Below are 16,284 nucleotides of genomic sequence, written 5' to 3'. Positions count from 1 at the left end.
AATGGAAAATACAGAGTAATAAACCACCTAAAAACCTCCAAACCACTGGTATCATTCACCCTGTGCTCTTTGTCACATGAAAAGAGTCTGGCAGAGGTCCAGCCACTCTACCCTTTCTATTCCCAAAAGGTCATTCTCACTAATGGCCATAAATGTAACATGAAGAAGGCAAGCACAAGGGTGCGCAATGGGTTAACTGAGAGCAGAAGCTAAAGAATTATCTTCATTGTTCAATGCGCTTCCTCATCCCTTCCACTCTCAGGCTCCAACAACACAGAGAAACAAGCCATGCTTCAGTCTTGAAAGAAGAACATACGGAAGCTCATTGGTCACTAGGGAAAGATCTTTCAGTGGTTACTAACATAGCTGCGCAAAGGAAATAAATGAATTTCCAGTCATAATATTTACATTTCAATCAAAAGTACTGCAAATTTTAAGTAGGCAAATACAGTTGTTCATTTAACACCACATATGTAATAGAACATTGTTTTAGATCATCATCATCATCATCATCCACTTTTAAGTCAATAGGCAGGTCTGCAACATGAGATTTTTCAAGAATCCTACAGCAACACATACACACAAACACACACAAATCACATGTAAGAAGTAGCTTGCATAAGGTAAGTAAGGTTAATGGCAAAAGCTTCTTTCTATGCAGAAGAAATTGAACATTAAAGCTGCAGCATTAGGAAAAAAAAGTTTAAAAACAAGAAATGAAGTCGTACAACAGATGAGAACTTAACAAAATTGGTGACCTTTCCACACAGATGAAGTCAGGTTAAAAAAAACAAACCAGACCAAAACCGAAGGGACCAAATGAGACCAAAAGAGAACCTCCCCCCCACACACATACAGACAAAAGTGAGAGCACAACAAAGGAAGTGGAAGAAAAGTGTTACCCATAAGTAGCCGCCGTTTCACCCGCTTGTCCACATCAGCTACTGACGTGGCATTGTACTCAGAACTCTCAATTGCAGCCTCATCCTTCTCTAAAACACAAGTAAGGGACAAACATGGAGCAGTTGGTTAATCACAAGCCCAATTTTCCACTGCCTAAGACAGTTTCTTGGCATGGCACAGCCAAAGCCAAGAAGCAAGGCATGAAAGCACCTAATCCCCGTTAGAGAGTTAATTCCCTTTGAGACCCCAGGAAAAAATTAAAGGGTGTTCAGGGAAAGGAGGAAGAAAGAGGGGGAGGAGGAAGAATGGTGAACTATGAAGTAATTAACCACATACATGAAGCTGGATTCCTACTGGAGAACAAGACAGCTAACATGAGTGCCCCAGAGAGGTGTTAATGATGAAAATTGAAATTCAGGGATGCTAGTTAAACAAACTACCGAAGGCAAACTGTGAAGTGATTCAGGCTAATGGTGGCACCAGGGTCTGAAGGTGGCAGGCAGAAGCCCGAGACAGACAGAGAGAGCTAGAAGAGTCCGGTGATGGATGGGCACGGATGCACCATAGTTTCGTACACATTGACACATCGTGAGGAGAAACCAAACAACAGCATGCAAATTAAACAAAAACAACAACAAAAATAAACAAACAACAAACCAAACAAACACAAAAAAAGATCAATTTGGGCAGTGCTGGTTGCCTGCTTGTCTATGAAACACTACTAGCTAAACATTCAATGCTAGGAAAGATGTTGCAAGAACAGGGTTTAGTAATTTTATAAGCATGCAGTAAGCAAGATGATGTCAGCAAAAGTAATTTCACAAGGTGGTCTCTGATATCCTACATGTAAGAGTTTCGTACAGCATAATGAGGACTTTAGTTTGGTTATGCTTCATTAGAAATACACAGAAACAGTCACAAGTGTGGGAAGAAATGATCAGTAAGTGAAACAAAAATAAAGACTTCTGATACAGGAGAGCAATGGAGAAGCAGCAGCTGGGTAAATAAAATGATTTATACAGAGAGGGAAATGCTTATTAGGAAAACAAAAAACAAAATGCAAGTGGGGACTTTCACATGCAGCAAACATAAAAAATAAAATAAAAGGATAAGTCAAGCAAACGAGACAAAATATGTTAGACAAAGGGTCAACAAGTATTTATCTGGCATTGCAGAAGTTTGCATTCTTGCAGTGATGCCTGGAATATATACACCACTGAAGACAGCAAACACTGGAATCACTGAAGTGAGGAGGAGGAGGAGGCTGGCAGGTTTTGTTTGTGGCAACACTACATGGTTGAGTGGTAACAAGAAGTTGTTTTGTTTTGTTTTTAACAAGTTCTAGATGGGATCAGGCTGCAATAGAGGCTTTTGTTTGAGTTTTTTTTTATTTTGCTCTGTAAATAATTAATGAACGTCAGTTATCAGACAAGACAGGCAATCAGGAACCATCACCAGAAAGCAGGAATAAAAATGTAAAAAATAAATAAAAAAATTTGAAAGTATTCTAAGAGAAAGAACTACTTAGAGGGAAGAAAATCAGCACAGGCAGTAATATGTGACTTACATCACAAGACCAAGGAATGTAACATGGAGTTGTATGTATTACATTACAAAAATGGAAAAAAAAGTAAAAAACAGGTACAGTGTACACAGCTTTTAAAATCGTTTTTACATGCTGGACAAAATAAAACATCAATCCAAGGATATTAGTGAACGCTAATAAATAGACGATCAATTATCCATTCAATAAAACCTGCTCTCAAGGCCCTCGCTCTTGCAAATTCTCTGCGTCTGGAACTGCCACAGGCTTCAGGGAGGGTTATTTAAACAGAGGGACTGTACGACGGAGCCCTCTGTGTTAATCAAAAGTACTAGCTGAGAGATCCCGTAGGCTGAGACATAGCTTGTGTAGACAGCGAGGCAGAGCCCAGCGCTGAACCTTGTTCAGCTCTACCTCTGCCAACATACCCCTCACCCCACCACACAATTTGTGCAGTCAAACCCATCGCAAGCAAGTGAGCCTCTGGGCAGCCACTGAGTTTTAGGCCATGGATCTGACCAAGGGATCACTAAAGATAACTGACAGATTTCCATGGGTTTCAAGTGCTCTCTCTTGCAGTATTGGTAAGAAAGATGATAAATATGCGTCCATGCTTTTTTAACCTCAGGAAATTACTAGGAATTTGTAAGAATTTGAAATTAAACAAACAAAAAAAGTCAACATAACCACAAGGCTAATGAAAACCGTTATGGGTTTTAGGTTCTGATCTGTGAATAAGAATTTCCAAATTTTAACTTGAAGTATGCAAAAATATCCTTTTTTATTTTAAAAACAAAGTGGAGCGGAAAGAAATGGTATTAAGCAAATAATACATTTTAGAATCATAAATGTTTGTGTAGCATCTCCCAAGATGCTCCATCTCTTGAACGGCTTTTTCCTACTGATAATCTGAGTGCAAGCTTATTCACTACAAGTGCTGTAATTTTTAGAATCATAAAACATACAACAGGGAAGAAAGCACATCACGATGATTAGTTTTCCCCAATAACAGCTTAGAAAAGAGGATCGTTTTCCTCACCTTGCTTACGCAAGGAAGTCTTAACTCATGAAAGTCAACGGAAGAGCTGAACTTTCATACATAATTATGAATGTTCTGCACCTTTTAGCTTCAAAAATTATTTGAGTTATGAAAAGAAATAAAAGTTACAAAGGAGTTACAAAGGGATACTTAATTAACAAACATTTTGACAAAACATGCACAAATGCTTCTCTCTCTGTATAGTGTGACCTTAGCTACTACGGCCAGGAACTGCTGTTATACACTTCTCTCAGCAGTGGTGCTAAAGGCCTGTGAGATACACACACACGCGCACACACACACACATATGCGCACATATATATTCTATGAGGACTATGAAATAAAATTTGCTGCAGAGAAGTACTCACCAATGCAGGTTCGGCCATCTGAATGTAGGGCATACTTCTGATGACAACCACACACAGGACCAGTATCTGTGTCATCACAGGTGTGTTGGCAGCCTCCATTCCCATAGTTACAGGTTACTAGTTAAGCCCCAAATGAATGTGTATATATGTATATATAAATAAAATGACAATGAAACCAATTAGTCTTGAGGGCCTTTCAGAATACAGAAGAGCAGTAACAAACCAAGACATAAGGCAACATAACATTTGTATTTGCAGTTATTTGCATTTCTTATTCTTTCTGACCCCCCTTATCTTAGCCACGCTCCTGTCTCACGCCCTACTTTCAATCCATGCAGTGAAGAATAAAAGAGAAAGAAAAAAAGAGAAAGAAAAAAAGAAGCATGTGCTACTTTTCCCCCAGTCTATTTGTATTCATAATTTTAATATGAGTGGTTAGCCAATTCCATCTCTTCCTAAAAGCTACCTGCTTCATGTCTGTGATGTATATTGTATGAAGAAATGAGCAGTCTACTAATACAGACATATATTTTCAAGTCTATAGATAACATTTCTCTTTCCTTTCCCCTTCACTTTCTAAGTGGAGGAAGGAGAGACCAAACAGCAAGAATAGAACCATATAAGTCTTGAAATCTATTATTTCAAGTACTGGTCCTCCTAGAGCAGAAGAATGTTTAAAAATAAAACAGGAATTTTTTTTTTTCCCTTTTCTTCTCTGTAACAAAGAATACATGGTTGTTATTGCCCTGCAGTGCTCTGGCCTCAACTAGGAAGGAAACATTGGAGATGTCACTTTCACTTCCAAGCATACAGTGCAAAACGGCTTCTAGCAATTAAAATGTCCTCCGGTGAAAAAATACTAAACATCATACATTAAAGCAAACATTGTTCATGACAGAGTTTTGAAGTTTACATGAATTAATAGATTAGATTAAATTTTCTTTGTCACATGATGGACTTAATTTCTGACTATTAAGACAAACCATTTTTTAAATATTAAGCTGGCTAACACCATTAATAATGCCTCTCATTTGCCCCTGTTCCATTTAATCCTCTGCAGTTGCATAGCTTGATGCTGAATAACACAATTCTGATCTCACTCAATTTAATTTACTGTCTTTATATACAGGTAATTTGGACTAGGTTCTTTATCGGTATATACATACTGGCAGATACAGGGGAAATCCAATATACCATTATTCAGTTATATCATACTCATCATTTCAGAGGACTTCAATGTTTTGAAATGTTACAGTAATTTAAATACTGATGACAGTAATTTAAATACCGACTCCTACTAATCAGAAGGAACTTCCTCACATTGGTCTTAGCAGAATTTTCCTTCTAGATAAGAGAGTTTATAAACGAGCCAGGGTAGCAAATTGCAATATACAGTAAAACTAAGATAATGGTTAACAGGATTTTAAAATCTTGTATCTAAATCTAAACTGAGGTTCTATCTAATCCAATAGGGCTAAGCTCACATAATTTCCCACTGACCTCAGTGACTCTGCTTTAACACTAGCTTCTTAAAATGGAGTAGAATGGAATCTTCGGTCACAGTAACTAGAACTGAAACATCCCACCTCTGGCGTGAGCGTCCCAGTGCTGAATAGTCATGCCACTCTCAGTAATCACTTAAGTATTTTGCTTAAAATGGAACAATTCTAAGAAAAGCAACTGAAGGAGACCCACCACAGCATAACCAACAGAATTCCCATTAAAACCTCCTGCCAGTGTGGGAACTGCAAGTTTACACCTGTGGTCCCTGAAGTCTGGCAAAGATCACAACAGGAATTGTCCACCTCTCAAGTGAGTACAGACCAGAGGCTACTACAGGTGCAAGCACCCTTGGTCCTTCACATTGTACACTTCGAATAAAATCCTTGTGTTGTTCAGAGATAGAGAGGGAATAGTCTCGTGGCCTAGTGGTAAGAACAATCCCCAAGAAGAGGGCCTGCCTGGATTCCTACCTCTCCTCCCAAGAGTATCGCTGTTCTATCCAACTGGAAAGAATGCCAGTGAGAAAGATGGAGAGCAGCCTGATCCACATTCCCTTATTGGAGCTTGACAGTTTGGGCACTAGGCTGGAAAATGGGAATTGTGGGTTCAGTCCCACCAGACAGAGGGGGGAATTGAACTCACATATTCCAAGTCATAAGAATCCTAAACTTCCAAGGAATTACATTTAAAAAGCTCCCTAAGCAACAACGACCCTCAGGCATTCTTTCTCCTTCTCCAGTTTCATAACTTAACTATTCATTTCGTTTTGTGAAAAAATACATAAAGCAAATCATTCTGCTTTGCATCAAATGGAAGCAACATTCCATTTCCTTCAATACACAATAACATTTTGGCTTTTCTTTTTGATGCAGAACAAACAAATTAAAATTTTACATCAATTCTCCATTCTTAAACCTCCCACTCTTTTCGTTGCAGTCATGATGAAAAATCATTTCCTTACTCAACACTATGCCTGTCCTTATTCACCTCTCTTCTTTTTGCCTGTTCTTTGATTTGCAATTTTTTGGGGTTAATCTTTTTCTTGTGGCTTGCTCTCTATGCCACATCATGTGCGCAACAGCAACTTCTTGGTTAATCTGGAGGTAGAGAAATACTGATTTGCAGGTTAGCTGAGAGCTAGAGGAACAGACAGAGGTTGTTTAAATCGGCTGACTGCAGCCTCACGGCAAACATGAGCTCTCTTCTGGCTGGCTGTGCCTGGTATTTGATCAAGCAGGGTCAGCAAGTGGTACAGAAGGCAGCTGCTGGCAATATCCATGGTATTGGGCGCACACGGGCAGAGCTAACTCAGGATAAGGTAATTTCCGTCCCCCTATCCTCCCCTCCTTCTTGACCCCGTATGCTTCTTGGACTACGTGGAAGTTCATTCAATGTTTCTGTCCCTGTGGGACTGCTGTGCCATCACAAATTAACTTGAAGTTGTTGTTTATGCCAGATATTTAAATACATTTCTAGCCAACAGTATTTTTATTGTGGATTTTAAAGTGCCATCAGCAACAAAGTGTGTATTTTAAACGACGGCAGTGGTTATTTTTGGCATTCCTTGCTGAACGCCTCTGCTGGCAGAAATCAAAATACCTAAACACGGTTTCTCTGATCCACGTAATATGAGGGACTTCTCCTTACTATATTTGTCTATGAAAAATTGCACTAGACTGATGGGGTTTATAGTAAATCCTGCAGAATCACACACTTCTTTTATGGTTTCCCTGTATACTAAAGTTACTGGTTCCTGTTTCACCCAGTCAATGAACACAGATGTAGGCCAGTTCCTTTTCCTGTCTCTTACAAATATTAGTAAATCATGTTTCTGAAGGATTTGAATTTCTGTCTAAACTACAATTTATTTATTTCTTTATTTTAAGCAACTTGAGACAGAATTCTGGAACTTGACAGCTCTGCCGGTGAAATTGGTACAAAATCCAGTTGTAAAATGTTTCATTTCAATTTCTTTCCAGCCTTAATTCTGTGGCAGTGATACAGTGAGAAGCTTCTCTTGCTTCCAGATCTACTCCATTTTTGTCAGAAAGCATTAAAGCAAAATTAATGAGAAATCTCGAAGTGTTCTTCTAAAAGTTATTTCTGATAACTTTGAACTCTACAGCTATGCAAAAGACTGTGTGCTTGTTCAGAGTCTGTGACATTAAAAAGGCAAACAAAAAGAGGCAAAATGGTAACTTCTGATAGACACAGATCACCTTCAAATATTATAAATCACGTTGCAATCAAAGGGATGGAAAATAGTAGGTAATTTTTCTTTTTTTTTTACCGAAGGAAAATATACACATATCTGTTAGATATACTTATCCCTACATAGCAGATTTAAAACCAGAGTAACACTGTTGCTTTTGACACTGCCTCAACATTTGTGTATGTCTTAAGTGCAATCAAAATGCTGGGCTCTTTCCCTTAGTGGGAGAAATACCCTGTACAACTGGCTAAACCCAGTAGCTCATAGCGAAGCCTTTGCTTGTGTTGGCTACAAACATGAGTAGAAACAGCACACAAGCGAAGATGCACACCATCTGTATGAGGTGTCTAATGCTGGTGGCCAGGCTACCAGTCTGTTCTCCCAACGTTGTTTCTACTGTGAATGAAGAGCTATCATAGAATATCATAGAATAATCATAGAATCATAGAACGGTTTGGGTTGGAAGGGACCTTTAAAGGTCATCTAGTCGAACCCCCCTGCCATGGGCAGGGACACGTTCCACTAGATCATGTTGCTCAAAGCCCCATCCAGCCTGGCCTTGAACACTTCCACGGACGGGGTATCCACAGCTTCTCTGGACAACCTGTTCCAGTGCCTCACCACCCTCATAGTGAAGAATTTCTTCCTTATATCCTTTCAGTTTAAGGCCATCACCCCTTGTCTTATTGCAACAGGCCCTTGTGAAAAGTCCCTTCCAGCTCTCTTGTAGGCCCCCTTCAGGTACTAGAAGGCTGCTATAAGGTCTCCCCAGAGCCTTCTCTTCATAGGAGAGGTGCTCCAGTCCTCTGATCATCTTCGTGGCCCTCCTCTGGACTCGCTCCAACAGGTCCATGTCCTTCTTATGCTGGGGGCCCCAGAGCTGAATGCAGTACTCCAGGTGAGGTCTCACAAGAGCGGAGTAGAGAGGGAGAATCACCTCCCTTGACCTGCTGGCCATGCTTCTTTTGATGCAGCCCAGGATACGGCTGGCCTTCTGGGCTGCAAGCGCACATTGCTGGCTCATGTTGAGCTTCTCATCAACCAACACCCCCAAGTCCTTCTCCTCAGGGCTGCTCTCAATCCATTCTCCGCCCAGCCTGTATTTGTGCATGGGATTGCACCGACCCATGGGCAGGACCTTGCACTTGGCCTTGTTGACCTTCATGAGGTTCGCACAGGCCCACCTCTCAATCCTGTCAAGGTCCCTCTGGATGGCACCCCTTCCCTCCAGCGTGTCAACCACACAGCGCAGCTTGGTGTCGTCGGCAAACTTGCTGAGGGTGCACTCAATCCCACTGTCCATGTCGCTGACAAAGATGTTAAACAGCGCTGGTCCCAATACCGACCCCTAAGGAACACCACTCGTCACTGGTCTCCACCTGGACATCAAGCCATTGCCCACAACTCTTTGAGTGCGACCATCCAGCCAATTCCTTATCCACTGAGTGGTCCATCCGTCAAATCCATGTCTCTCCAATTTAGAGACGAGGATGTTGTGCGGGACAGCGTCAAATGCTTTGCACAAGCTATGGTGCATCCTGAGCCGAAGCCCTGACACTGGTGTTTCAAATAGCCTTCAAACAAGATTAATTCTTTTCGCTGACTATAATGCTCAGGCTCTTGAACTGGCTAGCCACCTTTCAGGGCCTGCAGGCTGGCAGCGTGGCATAATCTCCCTAACTGTCCACCTGCCTATGCTGTAAGCAGCAGCATCTATTCAGTTTGGCTGGGCTGAGCTAAGCATTCCTGAGACACAGCTTTGCATGTGGGCCAGTGCTTACATCCATGGAAATATATGGACTAGTCTTGAAATGACATTTTGATGATGAAAGACAGGAAACAACTGTCTGGAAGAGGAATGACATCTTAAAGAACAAAAGGGATTTTAATGTACTTATTCCACTAAATGATGATATTGATGTTGCACGCTAAAACCCCCAGAAGATAGAAAGTACCAAAACTCAGCCTCACTCTCCAGGCTAAATCCTGCTTTCAGTGCTTCTCTGAACTTTCATATAATCCTTTTTCTGGTCTCTTCTATCTGAGGAATATTTGAAAACATATGGCCAAATATTAAACATAGCATTTAGTACCCCCTAACCCAAAAAATCCCCTAAGACAATAATGTCCTGGTCTTGTCCACATGTGGATTGAAATATATACTATGGCTCAGATGCCACAGAATTTGCAACAAGCCAGATCTTTTGTTTTTGTGGCATGGCTTTCTACGACAGTTCAAACCAGCACGTTGTAATTCCAGATAAATTAAAAATTGCACTGTTTTTTAACTAAATTGGCCATTAAATATATAATTTATATAAATACATGGTCATCTCTTTCTATGTGATAAAGCTGTGCATGCAACATTGCTTGCATTACCTATTCTAGTATGGCCTTACATTTTTAACATTTTGGAGACCTTCATACTGACAGCAAATAGCTGCATGAGAACGTCATCAGCAGGAGCTGAAAAGCTGCCACTTGGCGTAGATGGGACGGCATTTTATTGTAAACATATTAGACAGGATTTTTAGAATTATTTAGCACTAGCTCTCCTGCTTACTTAAATCATTATTATTGCGGGGGGGGGGGGGGGGGGGGGGCAGATAGAAATAGCTGTAGTTAAGGTTATCCAGCATTTTTCATTAAAAGATTCAGCTTTCACTTGTTTATAACTGCCAGAATGACTTCTTTTAGGTTGCAACTTGCAGGTATGCATATCTGCTTTAGGTTTCTTCTTACTTTTTCAAGTTCCAGCTAAACTGATCCAGCTAATAATGAGATTAACAAAAAATGTCTTGGTTTATTCATGTTTGGGGAAAAAATCTTCAGTTTATCAAAAACTTGTAATACAATCATGCTCAGGAGCAGCATCTTAAAATCTATCATGGATACAGATATAGAAAGAGGAGGTAATTTCTCCTGTTTTCCCACTGTAATCTGGAACCTGATTCACTACTCCTAAATCTCTTCTTTCTGCTGCCAGCAAGTATCTATAAAAATCACTGACAAAGCATATTCCTCTTCTAATGTGTACACAGAAGATGGTAATTTACTGCTGGATCTAAAGGATGCAGCTCTTCTGAGGAATTATGTATGGATCAGTATGATTCTGCTTGGTGTATTTCTAGATGAACCTCTTGAGGTCCCTTCCAGCCTCAATGCTTCTGCGTTTTCCTAGTGTGGTGGGCAAGACTTTTTTTTTTTTGGTAACTGAGAAATTGCATGTTTAAAATTTACACTAAGAAACTGTTAAGGTTGCAATAGTAAGCACTCAAAAGCTACAAAATACCAGACTTCTGGTATATAGACTTAATGTATCATGATAACCATCCTTAATGACAAATGCAGAAAACACTCCAGTCTTATTCAGTGCATGGTGGAGCTGAGGAAAGTCAGGTCTGTGGAAGCAGCTGGAGAATCTTGTCTCATTTGCTGCAGAATGAGTAGTAAATCAGAAAGGGACTGTCAAGAAAGGATGGTCGTGTTCAGACAGTGAATAAAGCCCTAAAAAACTCTAATAGATTTCTGTCCCTGCCATGGAATTCCTACTTAGGGCTTGGCAAGTCACTTGAATCACATCTATTACAGTTACTAATATTATATTCCTTTCTCCATGGCATTTGCAACTACAGCTGGAGCCATTGGGAGCTTGGCTTTGATCATACTAAAGTGCTATAAATGCTAAGCTGGGTTCTGGGTGTTTCTTGTTAATCACCAATCACTACTAAACGACTTTGACATTAACATCTTTATATTCATTTGCCATTTGTAAGACAGGCAAACCAGTACTTTTTAACTTGACAAGAATGTTCTGAAAATACATTACCAATGCCTACAAAGCACTTCGGTATTACAGTAATGAGTATCATGGGAAAATCTATGAGGAAATTAAAAATTTTATGTTCACAATAGGGTTTAAATACTGTGCAGCAGGCAAGACATGACACTGAATTATGGAGAGGAAGCTACTGAACAGAAGCCTGTTTAATGAGCACTGACCATCATGTACACTGAATGAAGCAAGACACCAATAGTGACTGCCTTATTAGCATGCGATGATACGATCAGGTGATATGTAATCGTGTAATTAGGATGTAATGACAAATTTGTAATGCATGCATAAAAACCTGGGAGCCTCCCTCCAATTTTTTATGCTTTCTAACTTACTTTAACATCTTTTTTACCTTTGAGGAACACATACCTCATTACTAGTAGACTTGGGCCAATACATCTGAAAACCTCTGCCAGTATTCTGATTCAATTGCAAACTGGCTGATAAAGATTCACCTAGCGAGGTACTGGTTCTCTGCCACTTGTTCACATAAAAAAACAGGGAAGCAAGCTCTGACAAACCCTGAAAGGCACAGTCTCCTGGAGGGACCATGATAAATCAGAATAATTGAGAGGGATACAGGGATATACTAGGGGTATATCAGACCCTACCAGTCCCTGGCATACGGGGCTACAGACCCAGTCCAGGCAGGCTGACAAGGGGCAAGTGTCTCTTTTTCAGCTCTTCAGCATAGCTGTACTCGGCACTTGCAGAGCTGCAGCTCAAGATTTAAGCCAATTCCACTGAAATCGTTAGCTGTGAAAAGGTTTTTTTAAAAGTTAAGATTTGTTTTCAGAACTAGGCCTTTATAAATAGCCTGCTGTAATCTCACAATTACTGTCCCAGGCTATCTGACTACAGCTTTTTACTTCTTTGCGTCTGGAAGGCCTAGAAGTACAGTTATTTTAAATAAGACTCTGGAACATATTTGCAGAATGTGCTGTGGGTTTGGGGGTTGGTGTACTCTGCAGCGAGCTCTCGGCCTTGAAAAACTCAGCGTCCCTTCTTAGAGGTCTGTCAGCAAAAGTTCATTATACTTCCAACTACAATTTGAACATCACAGGTCACAGAATGAATTCAAGTTTTTCACTCTATTAAACCTTGAGGCATTTAGAAATATTGTTCTAGAAAAGGCCCTAATTCTCCTGTCACCATCTTACTATGAAAAAGGATAATGTAATTCTTAAAGAATGTACAAATTTGTGGAAACAAATAATAAACAACATAAATAAACATCCTCTCCCACTTTACCAATGGAGCTGATGTTGCACTGCAATTAACAGCACACAATGTTCACTTCTAATAAACACTGAGAATGAAAATTAAGCATAAAGGCAATTTTTCTCCGTGCTTTTGCCTTTGGCTCTGTGTAGCCTCTTAATGCCGAGGAGCAATCGGGCTGTACAATATCCTGTGGCATTTCTTGATGATATTCAAAGGTGATCCTTTTGACTTTGTACTTGGGCACTAATATCATCTAAGCGTGTTTATACAGTGGAGATCTCAGGAAGAAAAAAGTTGAAGCGGAAGAAAGGCTATCACAAAAATACTGGCCCTATGCAAAGCACAAAACATGTTTTACGTTGGTTTATTGCACTTCCTCTTTTTTGTCTCTCACAAAGCTACCAAGAAGGAAAGCAAGCTACTGGAGTCAGATCTAACACTCACTGAAGCCATCAGAAAGAATCCCATGCAATTTGGAAGCTTTCACATGATGATGATAAATTACAGAGGGTCAATTGTTTTAACGTATACAGAACAATTTCCAATTTTGTGGGCTAATGAATATCTGTACCTTCAGCATCCCAGCGTCAAGAATACATCACTCAGGGTTTTTCTTTGAAGAACAGTATATATATTGTACAGCTGCATGTTTTCCAAGTAATAACAAGAAAAGTAGCCTGTGTGCAGTGGAATCAGGACTAGAGCAAACATTTCTATCCTTTAAAAAAGAGGAATTAACACTCTTAATTTGATAGCTCTAGTGGATTTATTATTAAACTCATTAGTAGATTTATCAATGCATCTATCATTGTGGTCCTGCAAAATACTGCAAGCTGGAACCCTCTATGCTTTATTTGTTTTGCTTTACAAGGAAAGCCTGTATTAAACTGATCCCTCACTCTTCTGCATTCATAGGAAGGTAGAAAAGTTGATACCATTTTGAGAACAGAGTCACTGCCAACATTCTGTTATTCAATGCCTCTTATGCATCCCCAAGTACACCTTCTACAGAAAAAACATTACTAAAATTATGAATGACCTTTGGCCAAAACAAAGTTGATTTCTTGGCTTCTGGAAAACAACAACAATGAAGAAAATAAGACATTTGGGAACATTCGAAATTTAATCTTCATCTACCTACATTTGCAGTCCTTCTGGTTTTTGGCAAGTTCAAAGCCAGGCCTACATTCACAGGCAACCCCACCTTTGGGCGTCTCCCGGCAGATGTGTGCACACCCATGATCTTTGTTCATACAGTTCATACCCTCTGTAAAAAATAAGGAAGAAAAATGGAAAATATTAGTACTGAAATAAAGTTACAAAATAGTTATACACATCCAGTCCTTCAGTGATTTTAATTGTAATTTTTATTTTGCATCTGGACTGTGCTCCACAAGGCAAAAGAATGCAGCTGAAAAGAGGTATACAATCAACAGAACAGTGACATAAAGGACAAACCTCCTCTGGGGCAAATACAACAAGTACTACTGTGGAATATAGGGTGTCTCTGCTGCATGTAGAAACCCAGGACTTGTGATTTCCCTATTCCATATCCACACTCTAATCGTTCATGAAAATATAATGGATTCAAAGGATACTCTAGGAAGTTGTCTGTCCCACAGGTGATTATCAGTTAAATAACTGAGCTCATTGTTATTTTTCCCATGTATAAATTTAATGGTTGTTACTGCCTGGTGCATATTTATTTGCCAGTTAATGTGCTTTATATTCTTTAACACACAAAATCTACCAAAGATATATGAGCAATTTTGCTTGGATCTGTTTCTTCGCTATTTGTTATACATCTTAATTACCAGTGTCATCCACCATAAGCACAGCCAATCTCCAACAAACCTACTACCACTTTTCTCTTTGACTATATTAGACAAAACATACCAGCTGTTCAACAAATGTCCAAGTGCCATGGGTGGACTCCTGTTAATGTTTACGCCAAGGAGCAGTATCAACCAGCTTTCTCTTAATCATCATAGGGCCAATTTTAGGTTTCTAAACCATGTAAGTGATTTAGATACTGAATGAGCCTTACGCTCTTAGAGGCTTTCATTACTGGGTTAATTCAAATCCCACATATTCACAGAAATCTTGAACTCAGTCCTTATAGGTCAGCATCTAGCATTCCTCGTGTGAAGGAAGGCTAGCTAGATTTGCATTACAAAGCCTTCCCAGACTTCCCCTTGGATATCTGACCTGGAAAGGAGAAACAAATTCTCTCAGAGTACACTGACAGAGAATTCACAGCGTTACTCAGCTTACTACTGTGAACACAGCATGTATTCCCCAAAACACTGGTGCATGCAACATCAGTGTGGACTCAGCGGCTCATTTGTCACTTTGTAACACGGCTACTCCTACCTAGGCTAATTTCTCAAAACAACTCCAGTGCAAAATGTTCAAGTTAAACCTACAGTGATGACATACTGTAAATAAATGTTTTTTCAGGGCTGTTGCAAAGTTTTTGCTTCCAAAGGTGAAAACGATCACTGCCCTCCCTTTTTATTCTTACAGAAGCTACATGAACGTACCTGCCACCTCCGGCATCTACACACACTGTCTTTAGGCTGAGGCTGGTCTCACACTATCAAATACTTGAAACCGAGCATCAAGGCTTTATGATGAATTTGAGCAAAAGTTTCTCTGCATACAGAATAGTTTGTAATTGAATACAAATAAAAGGATTAGCGTGTAAGACAGCTACTAAGAAACTCTGTGTACAAAACTCTGAGGAGGGAATGCGACAGAGATTCCCTCAGGTTGACCGAAGGTAACAGCTTCAGAAGTTATCTGCACTGCTCGACTTTACCTCAGAAAGGTTTATATTAGTGGAGCGATGTGTGGAAAAACACACATCGCCAGTCCAAGTGGGTATTTTTGTTCATCTCTCCTACAAAAAATATTAGGATCTTAAATCTCACTGCCTATGAAAACGAACATTATAGACAACAGATATATTTCTCTTTCCTAAATTCCCCTCTGTGTTAGCCTTGATTTGTCTAAAAACTTGCCAAAACACAAACCAAGTTATTCTCTGTAAACTGCAGCCTGGACAACAGATGCTATTGGGAGATATAATACATACTATATATACTATATACTACATACTATACCATCCTATACATTGAAGTGAGGTATGAATGTTTTGTTTGGCTGAGCAGATATAAGAAACCTGGGAACAGCCTTATTGAAGGTTTTGAGGCATTTTATAATCTCCTTCTCTCCACTTCTCCCAACAAAGGATTTCAGACACAATGTGTTTGACAAACTGCATTCCTGCGCACTACGCTATGTTCAGAAAAGGTTCTGGGAAAGATAACACATGCCTGATTGAGTCACACTGCTGAGGCAATGAGAAGAGAGGAATTAGATAGATGAAAGAAGATATTTAATGGCCCAGAAGTGTAATGAAGCAAGTGATTTTCAGTGTTTACTTACAGATACTGAATATCTGCCATTGTTAAAATCACTTGGGAAGACAGAAATTGTGCACTGCTAAAAATATAGGAAGAAATCAAAGAATTATTACATTCTGAAACAAAAGTGAAAGACAAAACAAGAATTTTGTGCTGGTATTTGTGTGTAAGACCACAATATTTCAGTTACTGTATTAATAATTTCAGTTATTGTATTCATCAGGTAGTA

At 39.6% G+C, this 16,284-nt stretch overlaps 1 protein-coding gene across 1 annotated transcript in view; it reads right to left on the bottom strand.

Annotated features, from left to right (window-relative positions):
- SCUBE1 (signal peptide, CUB domain and EGF like domain containing 1) overlaps nucleotides 1-16,284 on the bottom strand; it is a gene marked incomplete at its 3' end in the record, with an annotated part of 209,517 nt that overhangs the window by 91,399 nt on the left and 101,834 nt on the right. The window contains exons 5-7 of the mRNA XM_082308699.1: nucleotides 13,769-13,894; nucleotides 3,854-3,970; nucleotides 903-992 (exon numbers count right to left, since the gene is read on the bottom strand). Coding sequence (XP_082164825.1) covers nucleotides 903-992; nucleotides 3,854-3,970; nucleotides 13,769-13,894 — 333 coding nt within the window. The remainder of the gene's footprint in view (nucleotides 1-902; nucleotides 993-3,853; nucleotides 3,971-13,768; nucleotides 13,895-16,284) is intronic.

Source organism: Platalea leucorodia (genome assembly GCF_965183815.1).
Source record: "Platalea leucorodia genome assembly, chromosome: 4".
Lineage (NCBI taxonomy): Eukaryota > Metazoa > Chordata > Aves > Pelecaniformes > Threskiornithidae > Platalea > Platalea leucorodia.
The sequence above is the reverse complement of the archived record's forward strand: the minus strand, read 5'-3'. Positions and strand labels throughout refer to the sequence as shown.